The 15546-nt window shown below is 35.8% G+C and overlaps 1 protein-coding gene across 1 annotated transcript in view; it reads left to right on the top strand.

Moving 5' to 3' along the window:
• Window positions 1–15546, top strand: part of CNTN6 (contactin 6) — a 292083-nt gene that overhangs the window by 177952 nt on the left and 98585 nt on the right. Inside the window, 2 exon segments of the mRNA XM_058726191.1 lie at window positions 8029–8232; window positions 10509–10611. Of these exon segments, the coding sequence (XP_058582174.1) occupies window positions 8029–8232; window positions 10509–10611 (307 nt within the window).

Genomic DNA, 15546 nt, shown 5'->3' with positions numbered 1-15546 from the left:
CAAAAGACTGACATAATTTATCTGACTTCCAGTTAAAAATTTTATTATTGGAACACTTGTGTGGCTCACTTGGTTAAGCATTTGACTCTTGATTTTGGCTCACTTCATGATCTCATACTTTGTGAGATTGAGCCCCGCATTGGGCTCTGTGCTGACAGCGCAGAGCCTGCTTGCACTCGCTTTCTCTCTTTCTCTCTCTCCCTCCCTCCCTCAAAATAAATAAATAAACATAAAAAAAAATTTTCTCTAGAGAATAGACCATAAAGGGGCAATAATATAAGCAGTTAAAAGTGATTCAGGGGAGAGATAATGATGGCTTGAATTGGGATGATAGCAACAAACAGATGAATAAGTAACCATCTTCACTATATGTTCAGAGGGTATACCTAAAATAATTTCCTGGAAGATTAAACGTAGACTGTAAGAGAAAGAGAGGAGTAGTTTTTGTACTGAACAATTGGAAGAATGGAATGCCATTTATTGGGATGAGACCAATAAAGGGAGAGCAGATTTTGGAATGGGAGACATCAGGAATTTGTTTGGGTACATTTTAACTTACAGATGTCTATTAGATAGAACAATGAAAATTTTGAGTAGGCAGTTGGATTTACATGTTTATGGGGAAAGCTCTGGTTTGGAGAAATCAATTTAGAAGTTACCATTGTTAAAAAACTAAATGTAATTGAATAAATTTAAAGATCTGATTGGCTTTATTCAATGATTTATGAATTGGGCAGCAAACCATCTTGCAAATGGGAAGGAGCTCTGAAGAGCTGTACAAAATGAAAGACTTTTAGAGACAGAAAGAGGCAAAACAAGGAAGTTGCTCGAGCGAAGTAAATTGTTTCAGGCAAGGTCACCTTCCTCTGGAGGACAAATAGGGTCTGTCAGGTGGATTGCCTCACAAGTGCTGACCCGGTAATTCCAGATTGCCTGGTTAAGGGTCACATTTCTGGGAGAGGCTGAAACTGGAATTTGGTTTGCCAATGTGGGACTTAGCACCAGTGACTCCATTTGGGACCTATTGTCTATGTCTCTCTTTTTTTCTTTTAACACCATGTGTAAGTACTGTTTAAAGCATATGATTGGATGAGATAATGAATACCTCCTGTACACTGGGCACTCAGCTCAGCATTTTCTGTACCTCAACTCATATAACACTTTCATAGAAAATGTCTCCATTCTAGAAATTGAGTAATTGTTTTAAAGAAGTAATTGTTTACTTGACCGAGAAGACATATGTTGAGTGTAAACACTACTGCATTTATTCTCCTGCCTAATCTGATCTGACATAATCTAGCCCACAATAGATGATAACTGCTGAATAAAGTATAAATGGAAATAGCAAGTCCTCTTATCTCTATTGGAGATTATGTAAACAGCACCCAGAGAGGTAAATTAATTTGCATAATGTTACTGTAACATGTTAGAATCAGAAAGATCATGTAGCTGACCAGAGTCCTATGCACCACATTTCCTCTGTCTACTTTCAGAATCTTATTCATACCCAGTAAGAATGTTTTATCTTACTTTCCATGACATCAGACACAAGTCTTGTGTTACAGCCTGTTTCCATTTGTAGAGCCCAGGGTTTCTCACCATCAGCACTATTGACTTAAGGATGAGACGATTCTTTGTGATAGGGATAGTCCTGTGTTCTGTGTATTGTGAAGATGGTTAGCAACGTTCCTGGCCTGTGCCCTGTTGGTACCAGTAGCACTCCCTCCCCCAATAAAGAGAAGGAAAAATATCTCCACACATTGCCAAATAGTCCCTCTCAGGCAAAATCACCCTTGCTTGAGAACCACTGAAATAGTCCATCACTTACATTTTCTGTATTTAGCTCATCTATGGAGGATGGAATTGAGCAGAAAAAAGGAAGTCTGGTCTTTGTGTATTTGCCTTCATGATTTGCCCCTCTTCCTTACAATTGGAGGTTTCTCAGAAGTTCACTCAGACACTGGCTGTGTTTTCATTTCTTCTCTAGGACATTAGCAGTACCAGAGTTCTTTGGAAACTAGCACTAATAGGAACTCAGAGGGCCTTTACTTAGTGGTTGTTTGTAAATGATAAAAGCAGCTATCTCCATGATTCTGAACACGGGTGTATAAATCAAAAGGCATCTAATAAAACCTAGGTGGTTAAGCAGTAATTGTGGAACAAATGGGAACTCAAATCGGAGTGGCTGTAAAGGTGTCAGGGCAGTGTTCTGGGCTGCATCATAAACTTGCTCAATACCAGTATCAATGACTTCAACCCAGAAAAGGAATTATTTTTCTTGGATTAGGTCTTTGCCACTGAGCTAGCATACCCATGATTTACCACCCAACAGCCAGTCACATTTAACTCCAAAGCATTTCACAAGGTTTACAGTAAAGTACACGCATTCCAGGTTATTCCAAAGGGGAGATTTGCCCACTAAATCTGAGAACAATGCTTCAGATTCTTTATTCTTCTCATGTATTTTCTACTTCTAGACACATGCTACCAATTTCGAAGTCTATCTTACAGAGCCAATAGAAGTTCTCAGTGTCATTGTTCTTCCACATGGGATACCTCTCCTCTAATAAAAATTACATCCCATATAATGGGTACAATAGCATGGATCTCTTGTGTTTGTGTTTTAAATATTGCAATGCAAGATATAGGGCTGTAAATTATGTCAAAATGTAACCATGCTCTAGGGAAAACAGTGTTTGTTGTATGCTTGAGGGAACACAGATAGAGTCTTCAATTGCTTACTGCAGATCTGCCATTTCTAAATAATAAAGTTGTAGAGGATGGTGTCAATGTGAAACTACAGGCAGTGCTTCAGGAAGGACCAATTATCATTCAGTTCTAATGTTACTGCTGAATCATCACAGGGAAAATGCATCACAATCATTAATAACATAAATGTCATCGATGGTGGAGAAAATATTTAAAAATTCAATGGTTTCAACTTAAGTGGCTCATGAATTATACATTTAATTAAGAAAAGCCAAATGGGAAGATTTTTAAACTTCTAATTTGTAAGGTTTTTTTTTCTTTCCCCATTAAAAATATACAAATTAAGCATTACAGTGGCTGATGAAGGAACAAAGTAGATAAAAGCCCCCACGGTAGCTTGGCTGTTTGGGTGGATGGGAATAGGTGGCCCATAGGGAGAAGGGAGAAAGGTGGGATGGAAAATAGAGTGACTGGAAGGGCTCGCAGCTTAACTTCTTCACCAATTCACAGAGGAGCACAAAGGGGTACCTGGATTCTAGAACTACTACAGAACTACTGCCATATTCCCCTCTTCTCATTCACCAGTAAAAAGAGAAGGTTGGGCTGGAGGATCTTTAGGTCCCTTCCATCCCAGACATGCCGCAAATCCATGAACTGAGGAACATCCTCTTTTCCAGGCTCCCACGTACTGCCCAAAGAGAAATATACAAGATGGCCACCATTTTGTCAAACTCTGAGCCATTTCCCTTCCTAGTATGATTATGCAGAAGAGATTGAGAATTACGACTGTATTAATGGTTTTCAAAGTAGTGTTCTGAGACGCCCCCAGTCTCAGCATTTCCCGGGAATTCATTAGCAGTGCAAATTCTTTGGTTCCTTTCCTGACCTACTGAGAGTGAAACCGGGAGGGTAGAACCCAGCAATTTGTGTTTTACCAAGTCCTCTAGGTGATTGTGATGCACCATGAAGTTTCAAAATCTCTATTCTAGTGAGGCCATTTTGGAGAAAATAATTACTTCTTAGTGGTTTAAAAAATGCATACTATTCCCCACTAGTACTAGCTACAAACAGGTTGAAGTGATTGAGAGTGACAGATTAACATTTCATTCTGTAAGATCCTGAGGAAATTGAACACAGGACAGACATTGTTGATGGAGGGAGAGGATGGGTAGAGAGGAACAGGTGTCCTAGTTCTCAGTAGGCTTGGATAGGCGGAGAGCTTGGGTGTTTAGAAAGAAGTGTCAGGGTAAGGAAGAATAGCCTAGGGGATTTGGCATCTGAAAGAGCTAGGTTCAAGTCCTACCCCTTGCACCTGCAAACAATGTGATTTGGGGAAATTACTTTTATACTTTCAGCTCCAATACCCTGTACTATTTAATGGGCATATTATTAATAGCCAATTAGCCTCACAAAATGAATTTATGGATTGATGAAACAGGTATGAAATAAAAGTGCTCGTTATTTTTTATATAATTTTGTTTATTTCTGAACCACATCCTTCTGGCAACTTCTAAATGTTCCACTGTTGAAGAAAGATACATCACATGCAGGGATAGATCAGAAATTTTTAGCAGTCAAAGTGAAAATGAATTCACCAAGTGAGAAATGGAAATTACAGTCTCAGGTCTCAAGATTATAGGGTAAAGAATACAAAGATTTCTTGGGCATTAGTGGCAACTTGTAATTTCTGTTAAGTGAGAGGGTTACCTTGGATTTCATAGAACTAGAGATTATTCCTCTTCCCAAATCAGCATTGAATAAAGATCCCTAAGCTGGGACATAGCCCTGGGAATCTGCTCAAGATTGTCTTTATTTCACAAAAGGTTCAAAAGATGAGGAGTCACTGACAGCAAGGGAATCTGAACTACATTTTTTCCTTCTCTCTTTATTGAAGAAAAATTTACTATCTAGATAGCTCTCAGTTTCAAACAAAAACCCTTTGAGCATCTTCTCTTTGGTGGAGACAGAGTATCAGGCTTAGAAGTGAAGCAGCAAAGGACATCAGTAAAGAAACTTAGAAGCAAGAGACCACATGAAATGATAAAAGACTCCAGTAGAGACTTGTAAAAGCAATGAAGATTCAATACCCAGGAACAGGACAAGAATGTCAAGGCATATTTTCAAAAATAAAAAGTGAATTGCATTTATGCATACTTGATCTAAAAGCATTAGACTCTTAGAGAGATCAAAGGAACGTTGAGGGTGGAGTAGACAATTCATAGCTTTAACTTCCCATTCATTGCAAAAATAAATATTTTTTCGTAACATCTCAAGCAATGCTCATCTTTCCTCTGCTTTGTCATCTTTGATAGAGAGCTGTTACCTCATAAATCACCTGCTATTATAGTCCTAAAGTTTAGGATGGTCTTCATTTTATTAAAGACCGTATAGCCCTCTGTAACCCCCAACAGCCAAAGTCCTATTTTTGCCTCCTGGACATCAAGAGAAAGGGCGTTACTTAACCCTTCATACACCTGGAAGCAATTCAGTCTACGAAGACAGCTCAATTATTCTTCCCCACCCTGCTCCCAGGGTAACAATCTAAGTTCTTAACATTTTCTTTTGTGACTTAATTTCTGGCCTTTGCTATGTTGGTTATCTGTCTCTTGATATACTTGAGAATTTTAATTCCCCTTCCAATAAGAAGTGCTCTGAACATAATATTCCAGTTCACCCACATGAGCCATTTGTAGGGTGTTGAAAATACAGATTCCATGATACTTCACTCAGATATAATGAAACCAAATTGCTAAGAGTAGGATTAGCTATCTGTATTTTAACAAGCTTGCTTCGTGATTCTAATGTGCTCTGAATAAAACATAATACTCCAGTCTGAACGGTTCAGAGTAAGGATGAAAAATATTATTCATCTATTGTTTTACAAGTTGTAATTCATTCTGGTGTTTAGCTTTCCTGACATTATTTTTATCCTATTTTCCCCATTTGTACACATATTATATAGTAATTAAAAATTGTAATATGACAGAAACACATTATGTAGAGAGTAAAAGTCTTTTGTATTTCTTTCTCTTACCCTAAGAACACCATCGTATACATTTCTAGGTTGCTGAATTAAATAATTTATGTAGACACACATATACACAATACTAAATATCTTGATTTACAATGTACTTTGCACATAACCATACATCTTTAATTTTTTTCTATCTGAATACTACTTTTATAGGCTTAATGCCCCTCTCTGCATTTTCACATTCTATACATAAGTGGCATTTTTGTTGATTGTTCTCTGACATATCCTCTCATATTTTATTCCTTCCTGAGAATTATCAGAGTTGTGTCAGTATAGATGAATTCATTTTTACTAAAATAACTTATGAATTATTGTTAGAATTTAATGCTTTGGCTCCTCCCCACTATTAATGGTCTATTTGTAGGCTCTTATTTCTTCCTCCCTCTTTCCTTCCTTCCTTCTTTTTATGCTTTCTAAAGTCTGGTTTCCTAAGTGTAACATCTCAAGCAATGCTCATCATTCCTCTGCTTTGTAATCTTTGATAGTGTATTGTTAATGCTTTATATATTTTCCTCGGTGAAAGAGGTGATAAAGATGGCAAGATTCCCATACTCCCACTTTCTCACGAGTGTTTCTATGTAGATGAAATTTAAGGGAAGAATAGCTATCGATCTGTTTTGCCTCCTCATCCTTTAGAGAATTTAAATTCAGTAAGGTTAGTGAAAAATGTTTCAGCCGGTCTGCTTCCACCTGGGGTAGACTTCTAGAACATATCAGAAATAATTAGTCTCTTTTGGCTTTACCGTATCATGCTTCTGCACCCGTTTTTAATAAAGGTGCAGATGACAATGATGGCCAGAGCCTCTGCCTGACCAAGAGGCCCCTAGTTGCTTCAACTGTTCTATGAGCTGTGATTTCCTAGTGTGTGGTTTCCAAGTTCATCTGCAGGTGAAGATGTTTTCAACCATGTGTATTTCCCTTCTTCACCCCAGTACCTCCGCATTTGAACCAGTTATGTTCTTTACTTCCTTAGACATAAGTTGAGTTCTACCTAGTTTTCATGGTATACACAATGTCTTAGGTTTCAGATAGTATCACACTTAAAAACCTTAATCCATGAGAATATTTTTCCTTGTTCCAAGATTTCTGGCTAAAATTTAAAAAGATACACATGTGATTTGTGCATAGATGTGAAACACTGTAATTCTCACATATATAATTCTGGTAGAGAGGTTGACTAATACAAAAACTTTGGAAAATTCTTTTGTAGTTTCTTATAAAGTTAAACACATGTCTATCTACCTTAAGTCTCACTCCTAGGACCTTATCCAAGAGAAATGAAATTGTCAATAGACAGTCTTATAAAAGAATGTTTATTTCAACCTAATGCATAATGGTCCCAACCTGGAAACAATCCAAATGCTCATCAACAAGAAAGTGGGTGAACAAATTATGGTCTATTTATAAAATGGAATATTACTCAGCAATAGAAAGCAAAGGAGTACTGATAGTCACACAATGTAGATGAACATTAAATATATATATATATATATATATATATATATATATATATATATGTTAAAAGAAATCAGACACAAAATAGTACATTCTATTTGATTTCATTCTTATGAAATCCAAATATAGACAGAAATAATCTATGATGATAGAAATTAGGTAGTAGTTACAATGGTAGAGATTGACCAGAAGGAGACATAAGGGAATTTCTGAAGAGATAGAAATGTTCCATATTTTATTTTGGCAGGGTGGCTATATAGGGTTTATAATTGTTACAAATAAGTAAACTGAATGTTTTAGATCTGTGCATTTTATGGTATGTTTAACATATACATATACATCAATTAATCTCTGGAAATCATATATATATATACATATATATATGATCCATTTATATATAAAAATCATATATATCATCCACTTGTATATATAAATCATATATATATAAATATGTATATATATCATCCACTTATATATATAAAGCATATATATATCATCCCTTTTATATATACAATATATAATGTGTATATATATGCAAATATATATATAATCCACTTATATATGTAAATTATATCTATCATCTACTCATTCTCTTAATACCCCATCATTGCATTCCTAATTGAATAAAGCTAATGAAGGGGAGGGTGACCATATAACTTATCATCCAAATTTGGATTGAATATAAAGGAATATTACAATTATAACAGGACAACAGTCATAAACTAGACAAACAGGGGCACAATTTTATTCCAGTTAAGGAGAGGAGGACACAGAAGTTTCAGGTAAGAGTGAATACAACAAAGATAACACTTTTTTTTTCTGTTTTCCAGATTTATCTTATGCATGGACTTTCAATGATAACCCCTTATATGTCCAAGAGGACAACAGACGGTTTGTATCACAAGAGACAGGAAACCTATACATTGCCAAAGTGGAACCATCAGATGTGGGCAACTATACTTGCTTCGTAACAAACAAGGAAGCCCAGAGAAGTGTTCAAGGACCACCCACCCCATTAGTGCAGCGCACTGATGGTAAGATGATGAGGTCTCTTGGGAATATACTTTGTCCATTGCTCTTGAAGCCTGGGGAGTTCTCTAGAGCTTTCTGCTGCCCTCTGGTTCAGAGGAGCCACATCATGAGTGAGTGGAGGTTTCATCGACAAACATGACGAAAATCAGAAATCATAAAAATATAGTAGAAAATTCTATAACTCACTCACACGGTACAGTATACATGATTCTGAGTATATTGCACCATCTCTTTGGCATTGGAACAGATACTTTCTTTGCTTAAGGAACATTTTATGTAAACAAAAGTTTGTTTGGAGAAGTAGGCGTGTGTGTGTGCACGTGTGGGTGCTGCCAAACTTATTAATCGAATATTATGTTTTCAGTGAGCATATGATGCAGCTTTTCTTTAATGCCTCTTTCTCTTTCCTATTTGTCTTTTTGTTCATCCTTTATTTACCTGGCTGGCAAAATGGGGGAAAAAAGTGTCAAATCCAAGGAAAGGAAAGCAGCAAACATTAATTACAAGCATTCCAAAGAAGAATGAAACACAGGATTCGTACTAATTATAGTCCTCCAAGGAACAGAATTCAGATTGGTCTCTGATGAGTCTTGTAGCTTCGTCAAGTCATAGCTGGCACAAGATTTAGAAAGCTGGAAAACCTAGGGAAGTTATGACAGTAGAATAACCCTCCAGTTGATTCTTTATTTAAATATTCACAGTGGTAAATGTAAAGATAGAAAACCTGTTGATGCATTTTATGATCAGATCTGGGCTGGAAATGTAGTACCTCATAGAGTTTTTCTCCTCTCTGAGCATTTTAAGAAAAGCAAGAACATAATGCTAATAACAGCCAACAGAATTATGGAACCAATTCCATACAGGGAGTTCTTATGACAGAGTTTTTATAATCACTAAGTATCCAAATATATTTGCATAGTCTTAATTCAGAATTCAGCAACCACTAGATTTATTCACAGTATCTCCCCTTCAGTGAGTACTCTGTTCACGACAGAAAGAGCTCATAAGCCAATAATATGCATATAAATTCTACCATGTTTTTCCTTTTTTGGTCTACTTGTAGTTTCTGCTTCTCCCCTTCTTAATTCCTTCATACTCCCATCCCCTCTATTCTCTTTAATGCATTTGTGGTAAAAAGAGATCAGAAGAATTATACCATATTAATGTTAATAGTATAATATAAAAAAATATCAAACCTCTTCTAAAAGTAGTCCCTGAAGAAATATCAGATGTCAAGAGAATAGAACCTAGAAATTTTAACCAACGTAGTTGACTGAACTAGTAACTAGTGCTCTCTACCTCCTCAACCATAGCTTCTTTAAATGTTTGGAATGATCAAGGTCTTAAAAATCAAGTATTTTTATTTGATATATATTTTGTAAGTTTTAGCTTTTGTGTGGTTACACTGGCCACCAATAAACCATTTATTTTTAAAATGTATTATTCTGGTGTTTGGTATGTAAGTAAGAAAAAAAAAGTGGGGGGATCAAAAATTTTGAAGAATCTTGATTTGCCAGTGATTAAATTAGCTAAGTTAATGAGGATAGCCTAAAGGTAGATTTCTGTTCCACCTCTGGTAGGTAGCATGTGTACAATATATTTGACTACTGTCTTATTCCATAATCCATATTGGATTCCATATCCATATCCATAATTCCTTATTGAAAAACTTAAAACTATATAACAGAGGTGTTTTTTATAAGTGTACATACATCAAAACCATTTAGCATTAAATTCTTAATGAACTGGCGTAAGAGTATTTATGCCATTATTTATCTCAACTGTTGTTACTACTTTATAGGTTTTGTTGCAAAAATACTGTTATTTTGTATTAAGAGGCTGTATACAGTGTTAACTGAAAATTTCCTTACTCCTGAACAGATGTGGCCCCGTGAGTTCTGTGAAGGGGTGATAGATCTGGATATCTCCAGAGAACAAATGTTCTTGATAATTCAGAAACATTTTATATTCTAGATGCATTCGTTCCTTAATTGGAAGACACATTTTTTTTAAGATTCTAGTATGGAATACAGGGAAATGTGGGATGCCTCTATTCTGATACTTTGATATATTTTAGATATTTCTTATTTAAGGAAGACGGGAATGAGTTAATTCTTTAGCATCATGTAGTGTTTCTTTGCCCTCTATCACTCATTAAAGTATATAAAAATATTGTTAATTGAAGGACAAAATAATCAGATTTTGGTTAATGAAGCATTTACTTCACAGAAAACTTCTATTCTCCAGAAATGCTGCTAGCTCTTTTGATATTTAACAGGTGTGATGGGGGAATATGAACCAAAGATTGAAGTGCGTTTTCCTGAAACTATACAAGCTGCAAAGGATTCATCTGTAAAACTGGAATGCTTTGCCCTTGGAAAGTAAGGTTTTTTGTTTTGTTTTGTTTTGTTTTGTTTCTGGTTGTTTAATTAAAAAAAAAACCTTTTTGTTATTCAAACATTGCTGTAAGGTAAATTACCAAATAGATTTCAAATGCTGGGCAAAAGTGGAACTTTCTGATTGGAATTTAAACAAACATGCCTAATACTCTGAAAATGAGTGGGCCTGCACTTCTCCCCGAATGTATTGATAGTTCCTCTACTTTGAGCATAATGAGTACCATTTAGGCAGCATCTTGCAAAGGAATATGTGTACTTGTATAAGACGGTGAGCAAGTCACTAAAACTTCAACATGCCCTTCACTCCATCTTGTCCTACAGCCAGAAATATATTGCCTGGAGTGTCTTCTTGCTTGATTAATCAGCAGTTCTCTTTAATGAAAAACCTGCAACTCCAAGTTTCCAAAATAAAACTAATTAAAGGCCATTGTTCATAGCAGATCATTAGAATTGAGCTCAACTTGCCCTGTAGTGGAGGCACTTTGTTTTCCGCAGATGAGTGTTTATCAGCCAACAGGTTTGGAATGTGTTTAAGCAGTCAAATATCTGCAATTTTGCATAAAATGTGCAGACATCTCTTTGTGCCAAAAGGCACTATGCACACTTCACTCTTATGCCTGTAAATAAGAGTACCCACGTCACAAAGAGATGGATGGCTAGACTAGATCTGCTGTTTAAAAACAGTGTGCAGATGAATTAATCACCTGGTGACATGGTTAAACTGAAGTTCTGTAGGTCTGGGGTGAGGCTTGATTTCTCCATTTCTAACAAGCTCCCGGGTAATGATGATTTTTCTTTTCTATAGAACATATTTTGAATAATAAGAGACGTGACGCTATCAAATCTGAAGGTTCATCTCTAAATACAGTCTATTCTGAAAGCAGGCACCACATTTAGAAAAAGGGATTTACATTACAAATTTGAAAAATGTTTTTTAAAGTTTCCATTTTGTTGTTAAATAAATATACTGAGCAAGCCAAATAATGCTGGCTACTAAATCCTTTTAAGTTCCTTTCTGATGTAGTTTTAGGGTGATGGTGGGGTGGTTCTGTAGCCAACAGCCAAGAAATAATTCTTGAAGGTGTCTTTAGTGCAAAAAGGGTGAATTTATTAAAACATGGGGACAGGAGCCATGGGCAGGAAGAGCTGCCCTGGGGTCATGACTGGTAACTCATTATATACTCTCAGGTTGGGAGGGGGTCAGGGTAAGTCTCTAAGGTATTTTGGAAGCAAGGTTTCCAGGACCTTGAGGGGCTAGCTGTTGCTAGGGAAATGGCATTTATTACCATTTAGTGAAACCTCAGTTATGACACCCTTCAGATGTGTGTATCAGGGGCCCCATAGCTTGGCATATGATTGTGTATATCTTGGGGCAGTTGAGATAAAGGGAGTAGACTTACAGGATCCTCGAGGTTGGGATAATGTTAAGCTAAGGGTCTCTTTTGCCCCCAGCAAAGTGACATCATGGAGGCAGCTGAGGTCCTAGAGGGAGGTCACTCTGCTGGTCTCAAGGACTTGTCAGGGGGCTATAGGCAGTAAGGGAATTTAATTTTTCATTTGCCTTAGTTTCCCACATCACCATGGCAGGCACCAAACCCTTGTCCTTTGTTCTCAGGTAGCCAGGAGTGTCTGAAGAATATCACACATCCTCCACCTCGGGGGCTGCAGTGCCAACCTGCATTTTGCCCTCTGCTTGCCCCACACTCCCTCATCACTTTCTATATGAAATTTTGTAGATCTTTAAATTTCTGAAGGTACTCATTTTTCATGTATTCAAAATACCATATTTTATTTTCATACAGTATTGGTTCCACAGTATGTGTCCAATAAATAATTATTGACTGATTAAATCATGCATAAGAAAAGGACAAATGGGAACTTTCTGTCACAGTTTTTGTCTTCCTGCCTTTTAAGACATGATAAACTTTCACCATTTTCAAGCTTTCTCCAAAATTAAAGTTTATAAAAAAACATAAAGCATCAGCAAAATACTTTGAGAATTAGACAATTTACTTAAAAAAAAAACAATGAAAGATAGCAACTGAAATTTCATTTATAGCTGATTCTATCATATTTGGCCTCGGGGAATATGGATGGATTCCTGTAATTAAAGAATATATTCTTACATAAAAAAACTTTGAAAATTATTGAGGCTGGTTCTCAGGAATTTCATATAAATAAATTACCTTTGTTAAACATTTGTTAGTAAGAATTTAGATTGTATATACATATATGTAATCTATCTATATGTAATCCTCATAATTATTCAGGGTATATCATATTTTCATTATATATGAGAAAACTGAGGCTCAAAGTGGATAAATAACCTAATCAATTTAAGCTCCTGTTAACACAAGGGCAATTCAAAGCTAGTCACACCTCATTTTAAGTTCTGAACTTAGAATCTTTTGAATAAATGATTAAAATAGTTGCTCATGAAACCAGTGAAGACAGATTCAATTCCCAGTTTTCTCAAGAGTTGTCTGACTGTTAGCAACATGCTTCTTAAGCTCCACAAATTAACATGTACTCATCCGAGAGGACTTAATGTGATACCAGCCTTTTATGTTTATTTTGAAGTATGAAGTGGATAATACACATAAAGAACATTTAGCATTGAACTTGGTGCTTAGGCAGCGAATGTTCATTGAATTATTCTGAACCCAAAATTCAAATTCTATTATCTTTTTGTCTAACCAGTGTTTGAGTTAGTGGGTATGATGGAACTAGAAACAGGTATTTCAGAGGGTACACAAGTTCTCATCACTGCAGCTCATTCCTTTTCTGTCTCATACTAATGCCAGTATAAGAGAGAGCAACAAACAGAGTCATTTCTGGGGTAGAAAAGAGCAACAGTAAGGAGAAAACTTAGTCAATTAATAAAGGCTCTGGATTGCTCACATATCAGGTTTCCTAATTTTATTTATTTCTACATTTCATTTCTAAAAACTCAAACCTACAGAAATACTGGAAGAGTAACAACTGCACAATCACTTCAATCATACATATCGTTCACCTGAACTGACCAAGTATAAACCTTTGCCACACTCCCTTCTGTCTCTCTCTATCTCTCACTCTCTCCCCCAGCCCCACCTTTTTCCCTCTCTCCCCTCTTACCACACACACCCATACCCACACCTGCACACGTGCCATGCATTGAAACAGATGGGTGGTTATGTTATAACTTGGACTGCATTTTGGAGAGAGATATTTATGGCACTCAAAATATTGCTTAAAATATACACTCAAGTCGCCTGGGTGGATCTGTCAGTTAAGCATCTGACTCTTGGTTTCAGCTCAGGTCCTGATCTCGCCGTTTGTGAGCTCAAACCCCACATTGGGCTCTGTGCTGGCAGTACAGAGCCTGCTTGGGATTCTCTCTCTCTCCCTCTCCCTCTCCCTCTGCCACTGCCCCACTTGTGCTGCCTCTTTTCTCTCTCAAAATAAATAAATAAAATTTAAAAATGTTTACAAAAAATATCCACACTCAATTTCAAGCTAAGCTTGCTATGAAATGGAGGAGTGGAAGAAAGAAAAAAGGCAGAGTTAGGAAACTTTGACCATTTCATTTAGAGTTCACCATTTGACTTCACTCTTAGGATTCAGTCATGAGTACATACTAAAAGAATACATTGGAAGTAAATGGAAGGAGTAGATTAATAATCCAGACAAGGGAACTGAAGCCTTAGGATATATGAGATAAATTGTTAAAAAGTCTCAAATGGAATGATTTAGCAATAAGTGAAATCATCTCTTTAATTAACCTCATGGTGATGGAAACAGTCAATACATTAGAACGTGACAACTAGTGAAACTACATATGGTAAAATTTATTACCTTAAAAATACGTGGTAATACCTAAGCTTCCTGATATAATTTGTACTAGCAGTATTCAACTCAGGAAAATTTAAGTTGGAAAAATAATAGGTTAAAAAAAACCCTCTTGAAATGTTTAATCTCATGTGTATGTCCAGAAACAACTTGATGGATAAATGGTACGTTCATTGTTAAGTTTATACATAAAAGATTTGTTGCAGAGGAAATAAAATTAAGAAGAATGGGAAATGATGAAGATTACTTAACTGCACTTCATAGAAAATTGTCAAGGAAATAATTCATTTAATGGAGTATACTCCATAAGATTTTATGTGACAAAATTAATCAATGTTGACATTATGTTTTGATTATGTTATGATTATGTCCTTGGGGTTAAAACAGAAAGTCCAAAGCATCCTCTGGGTCATAGTGATAGTGTTAAAATATCCAGTATAAGAAACACATGCTTTGTGTAATTTTAGTGTAGATACATTTCTCATTTCTTCAGATAGACAAAATCTATATGAAAATTTTTGTATACTTTGCAAAATTATACATATGTATATCAAAAAGAACTTTTATATATGCTTGCCAGCAGTTTTCAGAGAGCAAATTGCATTGCAGTTGAACTAGGGCAAACATACTGAGAATGCTTTTTGGTCCCTTATAAAATTTGATATCTCTCAAATATTTTACCAACTTTTAAAAATTTGCAAATTAATAAACATAAAAAACAATACATTCTCTTGAAAATTAATTATGTGATAGGCAGAATTAACAAACTGAAAATGTTTAAAATCAAACCTTTGATTCTTAAATTATAAATCTATATTTGCACGTTTATTACAAAGTGTTTTTAGAAACTCTACTGAAAGATAATTATAGATCATATTCTCTGACATCTCTTCATGAATATATTGCCGTGCCGCATTTGGGTTTAGTTATTTTTTTTCCAAATATAGGGACTACTTTGTACAAGTAAGTTTGAATCTCCTTGTTCACTTTCTGAGATGCCACACTTTGTAAGATGTCCGATAAACACAAAACTGAGCAAAGCTAATCTGGGGAGGAATGAAATCCAAGTTCTATTTCTTATTAACA

Source organism: Neofelis nebulosa, chromosome 4 (genome assembly GCF_028018385.1).
Source record: "Neofelis nebulosa isolate mNeoNeb1 chromosome 4, mNeoNeb1.pri, whole genome shotgun sequence".
Taxonomy (NCBI): domain Eukaryota; kingdom Metazoa; phylum Chordata; class Mammalia; order Carnivora; family Felidae; genus Neofelis; species Neofelis nebulosa.
This window is presented reverse-complemented; position numbering and strand designations above follow the sequence as displayed.